The sequence below is a fragment of the Syngnathus typhle genome, linkage group LG20, assembly GCF_033458585.1.
Source record: "Syngnathus typhle isolate RoL2023-S1 ecotype Sweden linkage group LG20, RoL_Styp_1.0, whole genome shotgun sequence".
In the NCBI taxonomy this organism is placed as follows: domain Eukaryota; kingdom Metazoa; phylum Chordata; class Actinopteri; order Syngnathiformes; family Syngnathidae; genus Syngnathus; species Syngnathus typhle.
In genome coordinates this window covers 7,627,092-7,645,771 of record NC_083757.1, presented here as the reverse complement: position 1 = coordinate 7,645,771, position 18,680 = coordinate 7,627,092, and the positions used below count along the sequence as shown (strand labels likewise).

Sequence of the window (18,680 nt, the reverse complement as noted above, 5' to 3'; positions counted from 1 at the left end):
TCTAAAAGATTTTCTGGATTGCAGAGACAGAGAAAATGACAGTGATTGAAGGGGGCTGGAATGACTTTTCAATTCCTTTCAATGGGGAAAATGAATTTGATTTACTCTCTATTGATCTGACTTATTTGCTTCACTTTTGGGGGTTCGTTACCAAGCCGGCGATCCCCGAGGCTTGCCGCCACTAAAGCGCGGCCATCTTGGCTTAATACACTCAATAATCGTAATGGCGTGATCAGCGTGCCAAGCCCCCATGAAATGGCTTCACAGCTGCCAGGTGGGTAGGCTCGGCCCAGGGTGGGCTGGGTGTGGGGCGCGCCGATGAATTAGACGACGTGACAGAAGAAAGTGTGGAAAGTGGAAAGGTGGAGGCTTTACGGCAAGGCAGATGGGACGATTGATGGTGTCAGAAAAAAAAGGGTGGGGGGAGTCTTAAAAGTGTAATAGCGGCGTCCTCCAAGGAGGAGATTAATGGAGCGCGCCTCTCGGGCACGCTGGCACTGCCTCGTAAAGCAGGGCCGCCGCGCATCTGGCACGAGCGGGAAGGGGCTGTCAGGTAGGCACACTTTGTTCCAACACGTGGACGGAATCCAGTGGCTATTTTTGACTTCCGACTTGCACTGACCACGCGCTTGTGGTTGAAATTCGGAAGCGGACGCCTTTGCAACGACCCCTGACCAAAATGGCCACTTTAACCCCACGTGGTAGACTTGCCGTCTTGCCGTGCACTTGTAGCCAGAAGCAAAGCCAGCGGCTGCCATCTTGAACGCACGGATTGGCCCGCGCCATTCTCACATTCATTTCTGTCTCTCGGACCTAAACGCCACAGTTGGTTTGGCAGAAGAGCTCAAAATAGGATTTCCAATCTTTTCTTTTGATCCCCGAGTGCCGCTCTACCCGTTTAAGCGGCATCCTCCCTCCCCCGTTCCCGCTGCGTTCCGACACAGATGGCGTAATTAAGGGGAGGTGAGGCGGGGAGGGAGATTTATCTTTGATCAGCACCTTCCGCCTCCAGATTGTCATCCGCGTTGCATCCCGCCCGGGATGGATGGCGGCTGGGCAGGGTTGCGAGTGCGCTGTCTCCTTTTGTTGGCGTGTGCTCCTGCCGCCTCCCGCGAGCCGCAATGATCTTTGCCGAGCTCTTCACAGGGAATCATGCATGCTCAAGCGCATCATGCAGCCGACGTGCGTTGCGTACCTTTGTCTGCAGCTCACGCAGTCTTTGTTCATTTTGGCAAGCAAAAGCCCTTTGATCTTTTCGCATTAGCTCCCTTTCATATTTTGTTTTTTTTTCCCCGTTGATGTTATCGTATTGCTGAAAGGATTTGACGTGTCGCTCACAGTTTGTCATCACAATCGATTCAATTTTGCGTCGAGGTCCTTGAGACCTTTTCATGCATTTTGACTTGGCAGAAATGTCCGACAAATTTCAGGTTGCTTTGTGCAAGTGCTGACAGGAGCTCATTTGTCCAACTTTCCAAATCTCAAAAATGATCAAATTTTGGAATTCAGCTCAGATGGCTTTTTAAAGCAGTCATCTGCAGCGGCATCCACCTTTGCATCACTATTTGCATTCTCCTCTCCTTGTCCTTGCAGGAAGCGTCTCCTCCATATGCAGTGCAGCCACTTTGTTAGTATGCTGAGAATTTATCACTTCATTAAGATGCACGGAGGCACTAATGCTAAATGGCCCCCGCATAGCTCATCTGTGTCATGCATGGCTAACCTCTTTTGCAAAAATGCGGCTTTATTGCTGTGAAAAGATGAAAATAAAATCATTTTTGATGCTCATAAATACGCTGTGCCATCTTTAACTCTCGTTTCATCCTGCTTTATATTTAGCCGTCGTCCTGGCCGTTACCTAGCTAGCCGCATCAGCTTGTCTTCTCCTGTAATACTACGCGAGCGCTAAATTGGCCCCCAGGTGTGTTAGCCTCAATGACGACACTACGCTAGCATGAAAAATGGCCAAGGTGTCTAAATGACTGGGAAGCCCCTGAAGAAATGTCAGTGACTTGCCCTTTAGATTGCACTTTTTTCAAAGTGAGTGTGGAAATTCTGATCATTTACTCCTCATTTAAAATGTTATTTAAAAAATAAACAATGAAACAAATACTAAACCGAAAGACTGTTCATAAAGTTTAGCCTCAATTAAACTCACCATGCTAATGCTAACTTTGGTTGTGATTTCAGTGTAGGTCATAAAATTAAAAATAAAACATCCAGCGGGTGATGTTGAAGGATAAAAAACAGACTTGAAAAAGGCGACTAATTTTTTCAGTTTGCGAAAAAGCAAAGGAAAGCAAATAAAATTTTGCCTTCTATCCGATAGTCGTTTGGCAGCATCCATAAAAAAAGATAGACGGCGCCTATTAGCTGAGGCTGAAGGCATTAGCATGAGGTGCTCTTTATGAATGTGTGCAGCATGGGAATTGAGGAGAGAATATTCACGCATCCCGCCCTCCTCGCTCTCCACTGCCCCCCCAATCCCTGGCCTCGTCCCTGCACTCTCTAAACAGCTGGAAGAAGGTCGCAAAGGGGGCAGGGAAGTTGTCGCTGCGAGTGGCGTCACGCTTGTGTGAAATTGCCAAGCCATCAGCTAGATGTCAGGGCATCTGGCAGCAGTAAAAAAACACATCCAGTTCATATTTTATTAAGTGCATGATGAATGTGTGTGAGTGAGATGAAGGGGAGGGGCTGTCCTGATGCAGATGTAGCCCCGCCCCCCCTCGATGGTAAAATGTGGCTAACGGTTATGAGGGGAAGACAACATTGTCCCATTTATTTTTAAAGCTTCATCAACCGTGGGATTAAAAAATCATTTCAATTGTTAGTTTTGTTGCTTTTGGATGCCGATGTAGAGTTGACGGCGGCTTTTGCTGGTGTGACGTCTTCTTGCGCCTTTTGTCTCGTCGGTCATCTGGCAGCTCCCGAACGGCACCTCCTATTAAGCCCTTAATTGAGCCAATCCAAATTCAACCCCGAATGACCGACTGCACGACGCACGAGCGCTGAATGCAGCAATCAGACTGAAAAGTTTTTGTGATTGGAGTGCAGCTCCCAGCCGAGGCTTTGAAGCCGCCCGCCATCCCCCGGCAAAGAAGGAAACGTCAGGCGCCGCCGCTCTCCCTCTCAAGTGCCTCTATTCGTCATAATTATGTGCTTGTAAAGAAGAGGGGAGGGGGGAGAAAAAGACTAAAAAGGCTCTAATCAATCTGATTTAATTAAGTGCAGTCAGTCACATGAAACGGGCAGAATGGAATTAATAAGCACATTGTGGATTTGCATTTGAAGACGTGTAATTATGCTAATCCCGAGCGACTCGCCTCGCATGCACACCTTTGCCACCACCGGGACAAAAGAGAATTCCTTTCGCAGTCGAGACGTGATCCAAAGGACGAGATGGAAGCGACTATGGCGGCCGGTGTTGATGTTTGGCAAAGCCTCCGCTCTCCTTCCTGAAAGCGAGCCAAGTCGAGCTGCACTTCTGCCCCACAGTTGGTCGTATTGCCAGTAAGGAAGGCCGCCTGACGCCTTTGTGGTGATGCTGCCCGTGCTCTACCAGTGCGCGCAAGCACAGCGGCGGCGTAGCATATGGGTCAGATTTCATCGGCATCATTTCATTTCCCCCTTCATCAGCTCCGTGCCAGATAGCCCCTTTTGCAAGCACTGGCCGCCTGGGAAGTATGACAGATAAGAAGACTCGTGTAATAAGACCAGTCCTTTTTTTTATTTTTATAAACTTCAAAGCTTTTTTTTTTTTTGCAGTGGCACAGAAAGAAACAAATTACCTGCATTGATTAGCGGCGAGATGCTAGTTGGTAACGTCTGACAAGAGCGTGCGAGCGAGGCTAATGCACGAGCAGTCCAATATTTGAGCGCTGTTGCCCATCAAATGACACTTGAAAGCGTGAGTTCAGCCATAAAACAAATGTGCAACAGTAATCACAAAATGGGGCCTTCCTATAGAGGCTTTGTAGCTGACGTCATCAAGCTACCCACATTAGCTTGGCGGCCAACTTTTCAGTGCCGGTCAACGACTCACACGCGCTTTCTTGTTATATCTGCTGCTATTTGAGCTTAAAAATGCCGGATACCTGCTGTGCTGTTGGATGTAACAATACACGAGGCGATAAACCAAATCTTAGCTTCTATAGATTTCCGGCGAACATGAAAAAACGTGATAAATGGATCGCGGCGATTCGTCGTGAACAATGGAAACCTACGATTTACACGAGGATATGCAATGAGCACTTCATATTAGGTATGTAAACAAATTATTCACTATGTAGTTTTTTTCACAACCACACTGTTACTGCCACGTGCGTGCTTTTTCCTTACCTTGGTCATGAGAAGAAATCGATTCTTGTTTGGAATCTGCCATATCAGCCCATCATGCACAAAACCTGCTGTAAAATACTTGTAGGCATCCAGACTCTTGTATGCCTTAAGGTCCTTTCCAGTGTACGGAGATGGTGAATCGACGAGGTAATTATAAATATCTGGATATGAGAGTTCAGGCAGGTCGGCTGTTGCAAAATGCTCAGGCGATTTTAGCATGCTACTCCGTAAAAGGTACGGATCCGTTGTGCCAACAAGGTTCAACTTCTCTCTGTAACGTTTCTTGGATTCTTCATTGGATAGCAAATCAGCCATAATTCGGATGAAATCGGTGAAAATGTAGCGCAGAAATCAAACAATCTATACAAACACGTAGGAACGAGCTGACGAGTTGACCGCCAAGATGGCGGCATAACACAAAATCATGTGATAAAACCACGTGACTGCAAAGCCTCTATTGCACACACACACAAGGGTGCTCACGACCTAATGGCTTTTCAAATGCTTTCAAACGGGAAGGTTTCTAGTGCCTCCCGGGCCCCTTGCTTACCCGGTGGGCCATTATTGCCCAAAGCGGCCGCGTCACTTGCGGTCCAAGGATGGCGGCCGCTGATGTAGCACAGCCACCCCCTTAGGCCCCCTTGCATTAAAAGCCGTCACGCTAGCAAACATCCCAAAGATTAGCCGCCTATCAGAGGCTCCATTGGGCTTCGAAAAGGAAACCGGCACTTTGGATGTTATCCAAGTGGGATGCGCGTTAATTTAGCCAGCAGTTGTTTGTCTCCTGTGTGAGGACAGAGGACACACTTTGATGTCCCGCCCATAGAACAACATACTGCGGTCACTCAACGACAAAATAAGGCTTCAAATCGGCTCTGTGATGATGGAGCGTGGTACCGTTGCTCAAGCAATGTCATACGACAGTATTAATATAACGTAGGTTCACCTTTCATTTTTTTTTGCTCGTTGTCATGTCCTCCGCGCAATTGTTTTGTGACAGGTTAATTCTTCATGCCATCAGAATTTCCATCCATCCATCTTCTGTACCGCTTAGTCCCCACTGGGGTCGCGGGCGTGCTGGAGCCTATCCCAGCCGTCATCGGGCAGTAGGCGGGGGACACCCTGAACCGGTTGCCAGCCAATCGCAGGGCACACAGAGACCAACAACCATTTACACTCGCACTCACACCTAGGGACAATTTGGAATCTTCAATCGGCCTACCAAACATGTTTTTGGGATGTGGGAGGAAACCGGAGTGCCCGGAGAAAACCCACGCGGGCCCGGGGAGAACATGCAAACTCCACACAGGGAGGGCAGGAGGTGGAATCGAACCCGCACCCTCCTAACTGTGAGGCGGACGTGCTACCCAAGTGCGCCACCGAGCCGCCCGCCATCAGAATTTGTTTTTTTTAATCCCTAACTGGCTTTCTTGCCAATTAACCTCGCCAGGCCTTTCAATTACGACGGTCATCTCTCTTTTGTGTTCCTGCTTGTTTTTCATCAATCATTCAAGTCAGGCTGAATGACTTGAGGACAATTGCAAAAAAAAAATTGTCATCACCTTGGCCGCAAATTGCCATCTCCAAAAGGATTTACTTACCCGCCTGCAAAGCAATTTTCTCTTGTCAAGCCGTGTCACTTTGTGCTGCCGCCGCGCAGGAATTTGGCCTTCCAACACTGAATGTCATCTGTTGAAATAAATAACTCGGCATTTAGGCGGAAAGAAAACATAACTTGTTGTAAAATATCATGACTTGATGGAATCATTCTGTCGGAATCTCAAGGTCCAAAGCAAACTTCTTATTGGTGGAGATGGGGAGGGGGGTGGGGTGATTGTGATTAAAAGTTCAGCCAGCATTAGATTGAAGTCAATGCAACGTAACAAAACTTTGACTTTTCACGTTTTTTAATTAGAAGGAGCATACAAAAAAGACAGAATTTTCTGTAAATTAATTGGATAGTTTAAAAACGTAAATACTGGAAAAACACAAAAGAAAAAGAAAAAAATCAACAACTTGCGCTGGCTCCGTTTCTCTCCAGACAATCGCAGCGAAACATCTTGACAGCCGGAGGCGCGAAGAGGATAGGCGCTGAGGAAACCTATAAGGGAAAAGCCGTGAGTGTGTGCACGCGTGCCTGCACGTGTGTGCATGTTTGTGTGTATTTGTCCGTGTGCGTGTGTGTGTGTGTGTCCTTGCGATAACGGTGCAGGGGCAGCAGGAAACACACACAGCGCCTGTTTTTTCTGCTGGGGGGTTCCTGGAAATCAAGTACCCGGTGCCGTCGGATACATGCGCGCACACACATAGGCGCAAGCACGTGCACAGGCACAGGATAGCTAGCCTTTGAAAGGGGCAAAACATGCTGCATGAGAGACAGACAAGCAGACTTCCTGCATTTTGCCACCTACTGGGCAGTCACCTGTGTCACAAAGCTGTCGGACCCCACGGGGAAGGAAAACAAGTGTCACGCACACACACAATAAGAAACGCTAGTCTCTAAAAAATGGACAATATGTCCAATTTGTATGTCCTTTTACAAAGCACCTTAGCTAGCAGGGCCAGGCGCTAATGTACTTTCTCAGTGTTGGCCCCCAGAGGCTCCTGTAAGTAGCCTTTGACTGCCTCTGCGGGCCAGATGACTTCCAGATGGTGCAGCCAACGTGTTTGCCTGAGGTCGCATGGCGATGTCCGGACGCAAGTGTGCCCGTGCATGTATGTGCGCTCACAATGGATGGACACACACTAGTCAAACAAGCCCTCAAGCTTGCGGCTCCTTCTTGTCCATGCCACAGCTTGGGCGTAAATGAGTGATAATTCCCCACTTAGACTTCCAATGTGATTCTTGAGCAGATGATCCGTGACGTTGCACTTGGGCTCGCAACACACCTGATTCAAATGATCAGAGTTGTTAACCAGCTTCTGCGGACCTTGCTAATTATCTGACCATTTGATATAGGTGTGTTGCAACAAGGTGACATAGAAAACATGCAGGACACCGGCCCTCCAGGACCGGGATTGCCCAACCTGCGTTATTCCCATTGCAAAGGTAGCTCCTTGTTGTCATGGTCGTCTTCTAAATCAGCAAATACTGGATGATACAGTTCCACTCCAGCCCTTACAAAGTGATTAAAGACACATGGATAAATTAATGCATCAATGATTTCACCAAAAATGGTACTTGACGACAAATCAAGAAAAATATTTTTAAATTTAAAAATAATAGTACCGTATTTTGCGCCCTATTAGGCGCACCGGGTTATAAGGCGCACCTTCAATGAACGGCCCATTTTACAACTTTGTCCATATATAAGGCGCACCGGACTATAAGGCGCATAAAATAGAAGCTTTACTGCAACAAACTGAGGTTGACTAGGGTTGCGGTATGCACCCACTAGCCAATAACCAACGAGCCCTCTGTAAACAATCGCGTTTCTCAAACGATCTCCTATAAAATGATTGGAACTGACTAAAGTTCGATCTAACGCATTGGTACTACTTACCTATGTTTCCTTTCCATATCGATCCGTAGATTTACTCAAAACATTAACAGAGCAGCCTATTTTGACATGAAATAGCCTTGCGCGTATAGCAGCTATCGTTATAGCATTAGCCATCCGTAATTTCCTATGAGCCCAGCTCGCAATCTCCCATGAGCCTCAGCAAAGTGTAAACAATCGCATTTCTCAAACAATCTCCTATGAAATGATCAGAACTGACTAAAGTTCGATCTAACGCATTGGTACTACTTACCTATGTTTCCCTTCCATATCGATCCGTAGATTTACTCGAAACATTAACAGAGCAGCCTATTTTGACATGAAATAGCCTCGCGCGTATAGCAGCTACCGTTATAGCATTAGCCATACGCAATTTCCCATGAGCCTCAGCAAAGTGTAAACAATCGCGTTTCTCAAACGATCTCCTATAAAATGATCAGTACTGACTAAAGTTCGATCTAACGCATTGGTACTACTTACCTATGTTTCCCTTCCATATCGATCCGTAGATTTACTCGAAACATTAACGGAGCAGCCTATTTTGAAATAAAATAGCCTCGCGGGTACAACAGCTATTCGGTGACGCCCCCTGACTACAGTTACCGTAATGTTGGGAAGCGATGCGACCTTGTAATTTACTAGTCGTACTAAAACCTACTAAAACATTTTGGCAGACCACTGTGTATAACTAGGGGTGTAACGATTCATCGATACACATCGATTAATCGATATAATGCTCTACGATTTATTGGCATCGATGCTAAACGTAAATATCAATTTATATCGCCGTGTTTGACCTCGGACATTAGACCCGACTTTATTTTGAAATCCAGTTCATTGTTGCTTGCTTCCTCTTTCCGGGAGCAGTGCGTTCTGTTGTGAGCAGAGCAGGCACGTGAAAGGGGAGTCGACAACTAGTACGCGGCTCCTGGGCTGGTGCTATGGCTAGTGTCCAAAAAGACGAGGAAATTTGCTCCCCTCTAGGCTTCAAGTCATTCGTTTGGAAGCACTTTGGATTCCAAAGAAAAGATGGCTCAACGGACAAGACACGTGCAGTTTGTAAATCCTGCCATGTGGTGATCAAATATTCAGGGAGCACAAATCTCGCCGCACATTTAAAGAAAAAACACGACATCAAAGTTCAGTGTTAAAATAAGCACTTTGTATACTACAATACTCTTGTAATTTCCTAAATAAAGAGTTTGCAGTACCTTGTTGATTTTGCGTATGAATTGTTATAAATCAGGATATTGTTCTATATTTTTTATTTTAAAAAATATATATATATCGATCGTAGAGCGCTATATCGTGATATGTCGTGAATGAATCGCAGCAGGCTTTAAAATATCGGCAAATATCGTATCGTAGTTCTTTGTATCGATATGATATCGTATCGCGACAAAACCCGCGATTTACACCCCTATGTACAACCAGTATGGATCAACAAATTCATCAATTGATCCATATATAAGGCGCACCGGACTATAAGGCGCACTGTCGACTTTTGATAAAAATTTGGGTTTTTAGGTGCGCCTTATAGGGCGGAAATCACGGTATGTAGATTATATAATCTTTTGTTATTGTATATTTATTTACAAACTTCCCAAAGATTAGCCGCGTATCAGAGGCTCCAATGGGCTTCGAAAAGGAAACCGGCACTTTGGATGTTATCCAAGTGGGATGCGCATTAATTTAGCCAGCAGTTGTTTGTCTCCTGTGTGAGGACAGAGGACACACTTTGATGTCCCGTCCATAGAACAACATACTGCGGTCACTCAACGACAAAGTAAGGCTTCAAATCGGCTCTGTGATGATGGAGCGTGGTACCGTTGCTCAAGCAATGTTATTACGACAGTATTAATATAACGCAGGTTCGCCTTTCATTTTGTTTTGCTCGTTGTCGTGTCCTCCGCGCAATTGTTTTGTGACAGGTTAATTCTCCATGCCAGCAGAATATTTTTTAAATTCCTAACTGGCTTTCTTGCCAATTAACCTCGCCAGGCCTTTCAATTACGACGGTCGTCTCTCTTTTGTGTTCCTGCTTGTTTTTCATCAATCATTCAAGTCAGGCTGAATGACTTGAGGACAATTACAAAAAAAAAATTGTCATCACCTTGGCCGCAAATTGCCATCTCCAAAAGGATTTACTTACCCGCCTGCAAAGCAATTTTCTCTCATATAATCTTTTGTTATTTTATATTTACTTACTTTATTGAAGAAGAAGCGCGGTCCAATGAGACAGCTCGTCGCTGCTCTTTGCCCCGCCCCCTTCCACCTGGCTTTGCGCACGCAGTCTGCAGGCTCTAGAGCGCCGCTGCTCCTCCACACAAGCGCAGCGCCTGTGCGCCAAAATTGCCCAAAACACCACCAACGGTCCTCCGCACCCACTTCACCTTTTTCATCGACCTTTCCACGGATTTCACCAGCCTGTTAGCCTGCCCCCCTTCCCTTGCTTGCTAACCACCTCCGCCCCTCCCTCTTTCCCTCCATCTAGCATTCGGACTTTTTTGGGGAAGTACGCGCCGTGGGGAGACAGCCTCGGTCCGGACGCCGAGCTCCGGCGTGGCCGCGGTGCCTTTCCCGAGCACTGCCCCGCAAATCCCACCCCGACGTGCCGCATGGTGGGAATCTCTGACTCCTTTCAGTGTAAGTCGACTTTTATTTATTCACTATTGGATTATTTTGTCTTCACTTGCCACAAAATGATGACAATTGGAAGTGCAAAAACGATTTGGGGAAGACGTGCAATTATTTGATGTGTGCATTTGCAAAGAAGTAGACAGCACCTGGCTTGCTTTTGCTGGTGCACATCAGCTCGGTGAAACGTATATTTGCTTGCATTTTGAAACTGATAATTCACATAAATGCCATTTGTACAAGATGCTTTCTTGTGTGTCATTGCGTGGGCAGCCTCTCTCCGCTTCTGTCTCTGTGCTTGTGGGTGCGCGCCCGCGCGCGTGCGTTGGTGTGTAACGCGTTCCTGGCCGTGTTTGGACTCCGGTGGGAAAATTGTTTGCACACATGCACATGGCGTTGGTGTGATTGTGCCTTGATGGACCAGCCAGAAGAATAATACTTTATGGGGCCGCTTTTATTTTATTTGCGCTATTGTTTGTTTTTGTTTTTTTTGGTACAGATTTGTTCATTGGTGATACAGAGATTTTTTTTTTTAGCGAGCCGGGCGTGTTTAGGAAGGGGGAATCACTGAAAGTAAACAAATAATGCACGTTGCTCATTGTGTGTATGTCTGTGTGTGTGTGGGGGGGGGGGGCGTCTCTGTGTGTGTGCGTGCGTGTGTGTAGGTGTGTGTGTGTGTTGCATTCACACACATACACACAAAGTGACTGTGTATCAACAAGGCGGTGTTGGCTGCTCACTGGCTCACGGCGCTCTCGTCCCCTTGAAACATCCGCCAGTGGTGCTTCCAAGCGGCCATCTGCCTGGACGCCAGCCCACTGCACACCTGGCACACAACGCCACCCCATGCTAGCCCCTCTCCCTTTTGGGCCACGAGGTCAAACGCATCAGGCTGCCTGCCGCACATGCACGCACGCACGTGGCCTTGCAATCGTGTTGTGGCTTCAACTGATGATTCCTTTCTCTTATTTCCTGCGGGAAGATTGGCAAATTCTGCAGTTTGAATTATCAAACATACTACAAAATGTGCTGGAATGTCTCCAAATTGCTCCCCAAAGTACTAATGCACACGTCAAAAAGCATCACTTTTCAGGAGCATTTGATTTTTTTAGAGAAAAAAGAAAAAAAAATCAAATTTTATACAAATGAAATTCGAACATGCTAATTGTAAATGTGGCGATAATATTTAAATGTGCCCAAAACAATGTGATGACAAGTTTTTCCTTCAGTATTTATTATATTTAAGACTGACCAAATTATGTTCTGTTAAAAATGTTGAATTTCTTTTTTTTTTTTTTGGGCTGCGTGTTTGTGATTGATTTGATTTTTGTTGTACCTTGCGCACGTATGGATCGGACGAGCTTCACTGAGTCTCACAGTGTGTGCTATTGACAGAATCAAGTATGTGCGCGTGCGCGAGTGACGTTGTCGATCAATAGGCCCATCGATGGTTATCAGCGAGAGGGTGGTACTCGTCGCCACTTACTGAATTTCATCAACCGTGAAAGACGGTGTTAAGGGACTGAACGTTCGTGTGTGCGCACAAGTTGTGTGTGTGTGTGTGTGTGTGTGTGTGTGTGTGTGTGTGTGTGTGTGTGTGTGCGCGCGTGTGTGTTTTATTGTGTGCCTACCTGACGAGAGTCTTAATGTCAAGAGAGAGCACTACGACACCATTTTATCTGTGGCTGGTGGGAATGTAGCTGCTCAGTGCTAACAGCTAGTCGCAATTTCCTGTAACAAAAATCATGCCAGTTTAGTCGGATCTTGCAAATCGTAAAGAGAGTCAAATCATCTCCCTCAGTTGAAACTTACATTTGCATTTGTGCGTTTGCTTTTCGTGGCCACCAGAGGGCAGTACAGTACGAATATCCAAAGTCCAGCCCGCGGGCCAAATACGGCCCGCGTCTAAATTTAAGCTGGCCCGAGGCATTGTGTGAAAAAACAATAAATGGCCAGCTGGCACTGTCGCTGGGACCTGCGTGCCCCAGAGCGAACCACAGAAATGAAATTCGTCCTAACGCAAACGCGCATATGAACCAACGCTCATGATCGGTTGCGAGCGTGTCTCCTCCGTCCCTTCCCGATCACCCGCACATAAGTATCCGTTTGCAAGATAATCAGTGACATAGACATTTCCTCATTCAAATGTCCAAACACCAAGGACTAAGGCGACGCTAAAATCAGAGACGCTGCAAGTAATGCTGCACAGGGAACGGCAAAAAAAACAAAAACACGAACTACTGGTGACAGCTGTCTTCTTCTTACTAACTCTACACACTACTATGTGTCTGCACTGTCCACTCACAGTGATTGCAAAGAACAAAAAGACTATGGATTATTATTTTGTGATTATGAAGTAATTTGTTGCCTATGAAGTTGAAATAAAAAAGATAAAATGGAAAATGATTTAATTTGGATAAAAAATCTGACATGATGCAACCTGGCCTGTTTACTGCAGTTACACAAATATATCCCTTCTTATTAATACAACAATAACAATAATGAAAAAAATTAATACATCTATTAAAAAAATCGACAACAGATTTTCATTTGTAATATCAATTTATCTGCAGACAGCAAAGGATATAGTTACATAATTACAAGTTCACTTACAATGGAAATGGTTCAAGGAATGTTGGTGCGAATGGTCGGCCCCCATACATTTTCATCTAACCAAATCTGGCCGCCTTGCAAGTTTGGACACCCCTGGAATAGAGCAAAGATATTTATCCATTACGCCGGTCTGTGTTTAGAACAACCTCAATGTTGATGCTAATTCCGTTAGCCTGTCTATGGGACTTGTTAGCATTAAGCTAACATAATGTGTTTTGTTCTGGCTTCATTTCTTTGAAATGGGTTTTTTTTTTTTTTTGCTCTGCCGCGTGTCAGGTTTCCTGCTGCCGCCGACTGCTCCTCTCTCAAATTTGCTCCCGCAACTCAAGACAAAATCGCCTGACGATGGTTTGTATTTTGGTTCGCTTTGCCAGAATGCTCGAGAAATGATGCAACAGATTATTTTTTCCGTCTTCCTCCGGGGAAAAGTGCCTCTTGAATTTTGCAAGAGCCAAAAGACATGCGCAGCTCTCCTCGAGGCGTTCTATAGACAGCGATTGAGTCGCTAATTAACTGTACTTTCTCGGACGCGCGCACACACAGATGTCTGTCCTGTCTTTCTCTCGCGCTGTTTATTTTCCAGCCTCCATCTGGAGTCTGCTGATATTGTAATCGCCCTAATGCATATTGCCTTCCCCTCACGCACGCACAATGTGCCCGTCCTGACGAGCCCCCTTTCATATTCTTTTCTTATTCCAAAAAGATAAGCTTCTCCTCTGGATGTGACTGTGTCGGCGTGCAAATACGCCAGGTGAATCCTTAAAAAGGCCAGCCGCGGCGGCAAAGTGAAGACGTTGCCTGCTATCACCTCCGTTCTGCACTTAAAAAGATGGAGTGCGCCAATGTGTGTGTCTGCGTGATTTTGAAACCATTAAGAGCCCAATACACTCACATTTGTCAGAAGGACAGTTTCATTTTTTTATACGAGCTGCTGCATTCGGTAGACTTACTTTGAACTCAGGAAAGCGAGTACCATAGGAAATTAAATACAGTATCAAAAATAATCAAATAAGATCGAGATGTCAATTTCACGTCAACACGCCGCCAGAACTGAATCCAGTTTTGCTCTTGATGCGTTTTACGAGTGTCTTGTTGACGCGGCCGACAAACTGCCCGCCGTTGTGAAAAAGTGCCAATTATTTTGTTTGCCGATACAGAAAGTGCTCGACAGTAAAAGCGGCGTTGACGCTCTGGGCAAGAAGAAGAAGACGACGGTCAATTTTCTTTCCGTGCGGTCGAGAGTAAAACACCTCATCTAGTTTAACTTGTTCTAAACCAGGAAGTGGCTCAATTAGGAACGATGGCAATGCCGAGGAAAGCGGTGCAAAAATTGAACAAAATTCTTGGCTCCCTCCACGTGATTATTATTTACTTCCCGATATTTGAAAGCAAGTGCAACTTTATCAAGGTATTATTTTAAAAGCCCAGGTTCATAGAGCGAACGTCTTGACCAAAGCAATCTCGCAGACACGCAATAAAAAATTGGGGGTAAACTCGTCCCACCTCGTCAGTCCGAGGAATATTTTTGCAGATGTTGCGAGATTGTTTGGCTTTTGCGGCAATGATTTCTTGGCCATCTGTTTCCTGCAACACCGTCCGTCACCTATGTGTCTTTATCAACATCTGCTTTTGGCTACAGCCCGCACCCCCTGCCGCCGCATGTGCTAACTATTAGCATGTCATAGCCTTGAGAAAGTTAAATACGTTTCGGTCTTTGACTCCTTTTTTGCCTTGTTTCCATAACTGCAAACGATTTGGTGGTTTCACACATCCCCGTGCCGTGTTAGCCGTTAGCGACCTGAAAACCCAATTTTCGGATGCTGTGGTTTTAGAACAATGTGTTTTGCTGGTGAGTGCATTTCCTCCATTTCAAAAATCAAAAAGAGTTGTGAGTGAAAGTGACATATTCCCTTTTCTCTGCATATTTAGCTGAAAGTCACACGTGACAGGGCTCCCGAAAAGGCCAGCGGTACCGTGGCGGGCTCAGAGCATCAAGCAAGCGAGAAAGCAGGCCGGCCTTAGTGACCGCATGGAATGTTTCCACCAAAATAGCCTCCACAATCGCAACGTGGCTGACGGAGACTTGATGGAAAACAGCGGCCGACCGGCCAGGCAACAGGAACCGGGCTGGGCCAGCCACACAATGGGCCTTCAGAATGAGAGGAACCCAGATAGCCCTGCCGCTCAGGAACCAGAAGAGGAACCTGCAATGGCAGAGGACGGGAACACCGGGCTGCTCAGGATATGCAGACGCACAGTGCTCAGGATGTTTGTTTTTGCTTTTTTTTTTTTTTTTTTGATTGGGGCCGCGGATGCAGGAGCCTTGACGGCATCGGGAAGTGCGACCCCGGCTCATCCTGGCCGTCCTATCAGGCTTCCTCTGAGGCCTGGTGGGAAGCCCACGTATGCCAAGGAAGAAGACTACTCCACTTATGGACTCCTCTGCGGCTCTTTCCTCCAGAATTTACGGAAAAGCTGAGGCGAGCATGAAAAGAGCAACAGATTTGCCTGAAATGTTACGATGCGCCATGAATAGCTTAGCATCCGTCTGCAGAAGAGGAAGAGTGCGAAGGCGGGCCCAGATGGTTGGGGACCTGCCGCACGCACCCCGAGTGTGCGAGGTTTCACGCATCTGCTCTCCTTGCGCCATTTCGGCTGTTTTGGTGCACCTCCCCAGAGATCGCCCCCACCCCCCCTCAGAAAATATGCGTCGTACGTCTCGGAGTCGCTGTTTTGCTTTCAGCAGCACGACTCGCTACCATCTGCAGCAGTCGGGGGTCTGGCCGCCGCTCTTCTCCTCTTCGCTCCTTGCTTTATTGATTATTGGCCACCCGGGGAGGCAGCCAGCCCGAGCTAACAGCTACCGGCAGCCCCTAGCGCGGATCCTAAAAGCCTCGGATTGTGGAATGCAGAATTGGACACATAGAGAAGAAAAAGGTCTATGTGCCTTTTCCTTTCAAATGCTGCTCGTGTGTTAAGGCAATAAACAAGCCAATACGGATGAGCCCATGTTGTTGTTGTTGTGCAAACATGTCAAGCTGACATTAAACGTGCTGTCTGCATTGAGCACGCTTGTTTTATTAGCAAGCGGAGTGTTTCTTAGAACCAAGCGTGGAGCTCCTCTGGCAATTTCACTGCCAAGAGTCGCATTTTGTCATCCTCGCTTTTTTCTTTGTTTCTGCGTTGTTGTGATGACATTTGTGGCAGCTCGCCTCCATTACTGGCGGTTGAAGAGCGTGTCGGCCTCGTTGGCTCGCAATCATCTCCGCACGCTTTTTCTCTCGCAGAAATGAAGTGTTTTGTTGCCTTTTTTTGCGCCCTCGTGTGTGACGAGGACTAAACACGACGACATATGTTAATCAAACGTCTGGATGGCAGCAGACTGCTGCAAGGGTGGAGGCGCCAATGACCCCACAGAAGAAGCAGAGGGGGGTGACAGGAAGTGTTTGGGGATCAATATCGGCGTCCATTAGTTGAACCTAGTGTAAACTCCACAATGCGCATGACACGCTGGACGTGCTCGGAAGAAGCAGTTGTATGTCACATGGAGTAGTGTTTCCATGGCGACCGGGGTTGTTTTCCTCCCAGTTTTGGTGTTACTGTGTAATCTGAAATGTTTTTGTGGTGAAATGGAGCAAGCGTATTTCTAGCAAAATGTTGTCGAGCGCCAGAAGGGGCTATCTTGCCAGCCGTGGTTTTGGAAAACCTTCCGCTTTTTCTAAAACAGCGCCTCTATTGGCAGGCGGGGAAAGTTCGGTTATTGTCTGTTGGCAGCGTGGTACATGGGGGAAAAAAATGACCATGACAAAATGGGGTCAAGCGTCGATAGAAACATGCTCCAATAGATGTGAAACCATTGCAAAGAATAAAAGTGAGCAGCGTTTTTTATTTTTTTTTCTTGTGTGATGTGTGATTTGGTGGGGGCCCGTGGAAGCTGGAGCAAGGACAAGCCAACGCCAGCGGAGCGAGAAGTCGCTGGCGGTGCACAGATGGTGAGCTGTCAGCGCCCGCCTGCCTGCGCATCGGCGCGTGTGCGCGTCTGCACCCTCCGAGACGCAGATGGCGCGGCCTCTGCGCTTTCGGCTGGAGGCAAATCATTGACTTTGAGCTTTAAACGTCAATGCAAACGGCTGCGTTCGTCGACTTGTCCACTCGGGCCGTTACGGCTCCGACAGTACCGCAGCATGTCTTTTTGCTCTGGGAGGGTGCGCGGGAGGTATTTTGGCCGCCCATCTGTGCGCAGCGAGCTTGCCACTGTTTCTACACACACACGCATGTACCCAGCGCGACGGGCTCTGTGCCAGACAAGCTGTTCGCTGGCTGGTGCTGGCGCAGCGCCAGAGCGAGTGGTGGCATCCATCTGTAGCTCTGCGGCACTCGGGCGGGACGCCGCAGCGGAGCCACAAAGCCACGCGCGTGCTTGTCCCAAACTTCTTTGGTCAGCAAAGTGGCCTGGCATGACCCCGGCAGGTGGTGCTGGTCCGCAAAATGGATGCACGCCTTTGGTTGGCGTTAAGGGTGCGCGACCTCAAGGCCAGAGGATTTGACCCCGTTGCTACAATGTATTCTTGAGGCTCGTCTGTGCGCCTCATGCCAAGGAGCCTTGTTGACGTTCACCCGAGACGACAAGGCAACGTCTCATCGTCATTTCCTAACTGTTTTAAAAAAGTGTTTTTTGCTCCAGGGCGGTGACAGATGGCAATGACAGACATCACATTTTGGCAATTTATTTATTTAGACAAAAACAGCAAAGGACACAACTGATGTTGGACACTACATATGTTTTGCTGGCCATCGCGCACATCTGTGTGTGTGTGTGCGCGGGCGCGTGTGTGTGTGTGCACGTGCGTGTGTATGATGCGTGCGTGCGTGCGTGTGAGTGAAGTCTTTGGCAGCCATGTTTGTGTGTGTGTTAATATTTGTGTGATGGACCAGATGGTGTTCAGACCTTCAGCGTGCCATTGATGAATCTCCTTCTGTCCTTTTGCTGGCTCGGCACAGTGTAAACACTGCAGCAGAATTCACAAGATTCTGTGGTTTATTACGCCCTCTCGCCTTGTTGGGTCTTTTTTCCCGCTTAACGTCAAAATGTAGATAACGCCCTCATATTGTGTTGCTTGTTGCTAACCCGCCACAGTGGTGGCATCCCTTAAGATGTGTCAAAATGCCCTCAGAAGAAAATCAATAATTTCAACAAAAACCCAAAACATTGATGAGAAATAGCCAATAGATAGAATAAATGAATTGCATGAATTTCAAGTTAGCTTGTTTGAAGTTGTTGTTCACTAACTGGCAAATGATGTCACAGGGATTTATTGTTTGTCACTAGATGAAAAGAAATGATGTGGCAAGGCTATGTTGGCTGTGACACGTTCACGTGAGTTTGTGATGAAAGAGCTCATCATCCTCCCAAACGCTGTCGCCGTTGTCGCTGCTTGCAAAATTCCAGACCAACGGCAACAAAATGTTCGGCGCAAATGTGAAACGGTTTGGAGACAAAATCGGTAGGGGAGGATTTTTATTGATTTAGGCTTTGCTTAGAATCAATACTTAAATTGTGCTCAGCCTTGGACAATAGTTAGTAACAAACAA

The 18,680-nt window shown here is 46.9% G+C and overlaps 1 protein-coding gene across 4 annotated transcripts in view; it reads left to right on the top strand.

The window, feature by feature from the left end:
* Positions 1-18,680, top strand: part of runx1t1 (RUNX1 partner transcriptional co-repressor 1) — a 49,354-nt gene that overhangs the window by 16,374 nt on the left and 14,300 nt on the right. For 2 of the 4 annotated variants that reach the window (XM_061266465.1, XM_061266463.1), the window contains one exon: positions 10,333-10,484. In XM_061266465.1, coding sequence (XP_061122449.1) covers positions 10,333-10,484 — 152 coding nt within the window. Of the gene's footprint in view, positions 1-10,332; positions 10,485-13,358; positions 17,081-18,680 lie in introns of those variants that run through there. The other 2 variants (XM_061266466.1, XM_061266467.1) reach the window with 2 other exon arrangements.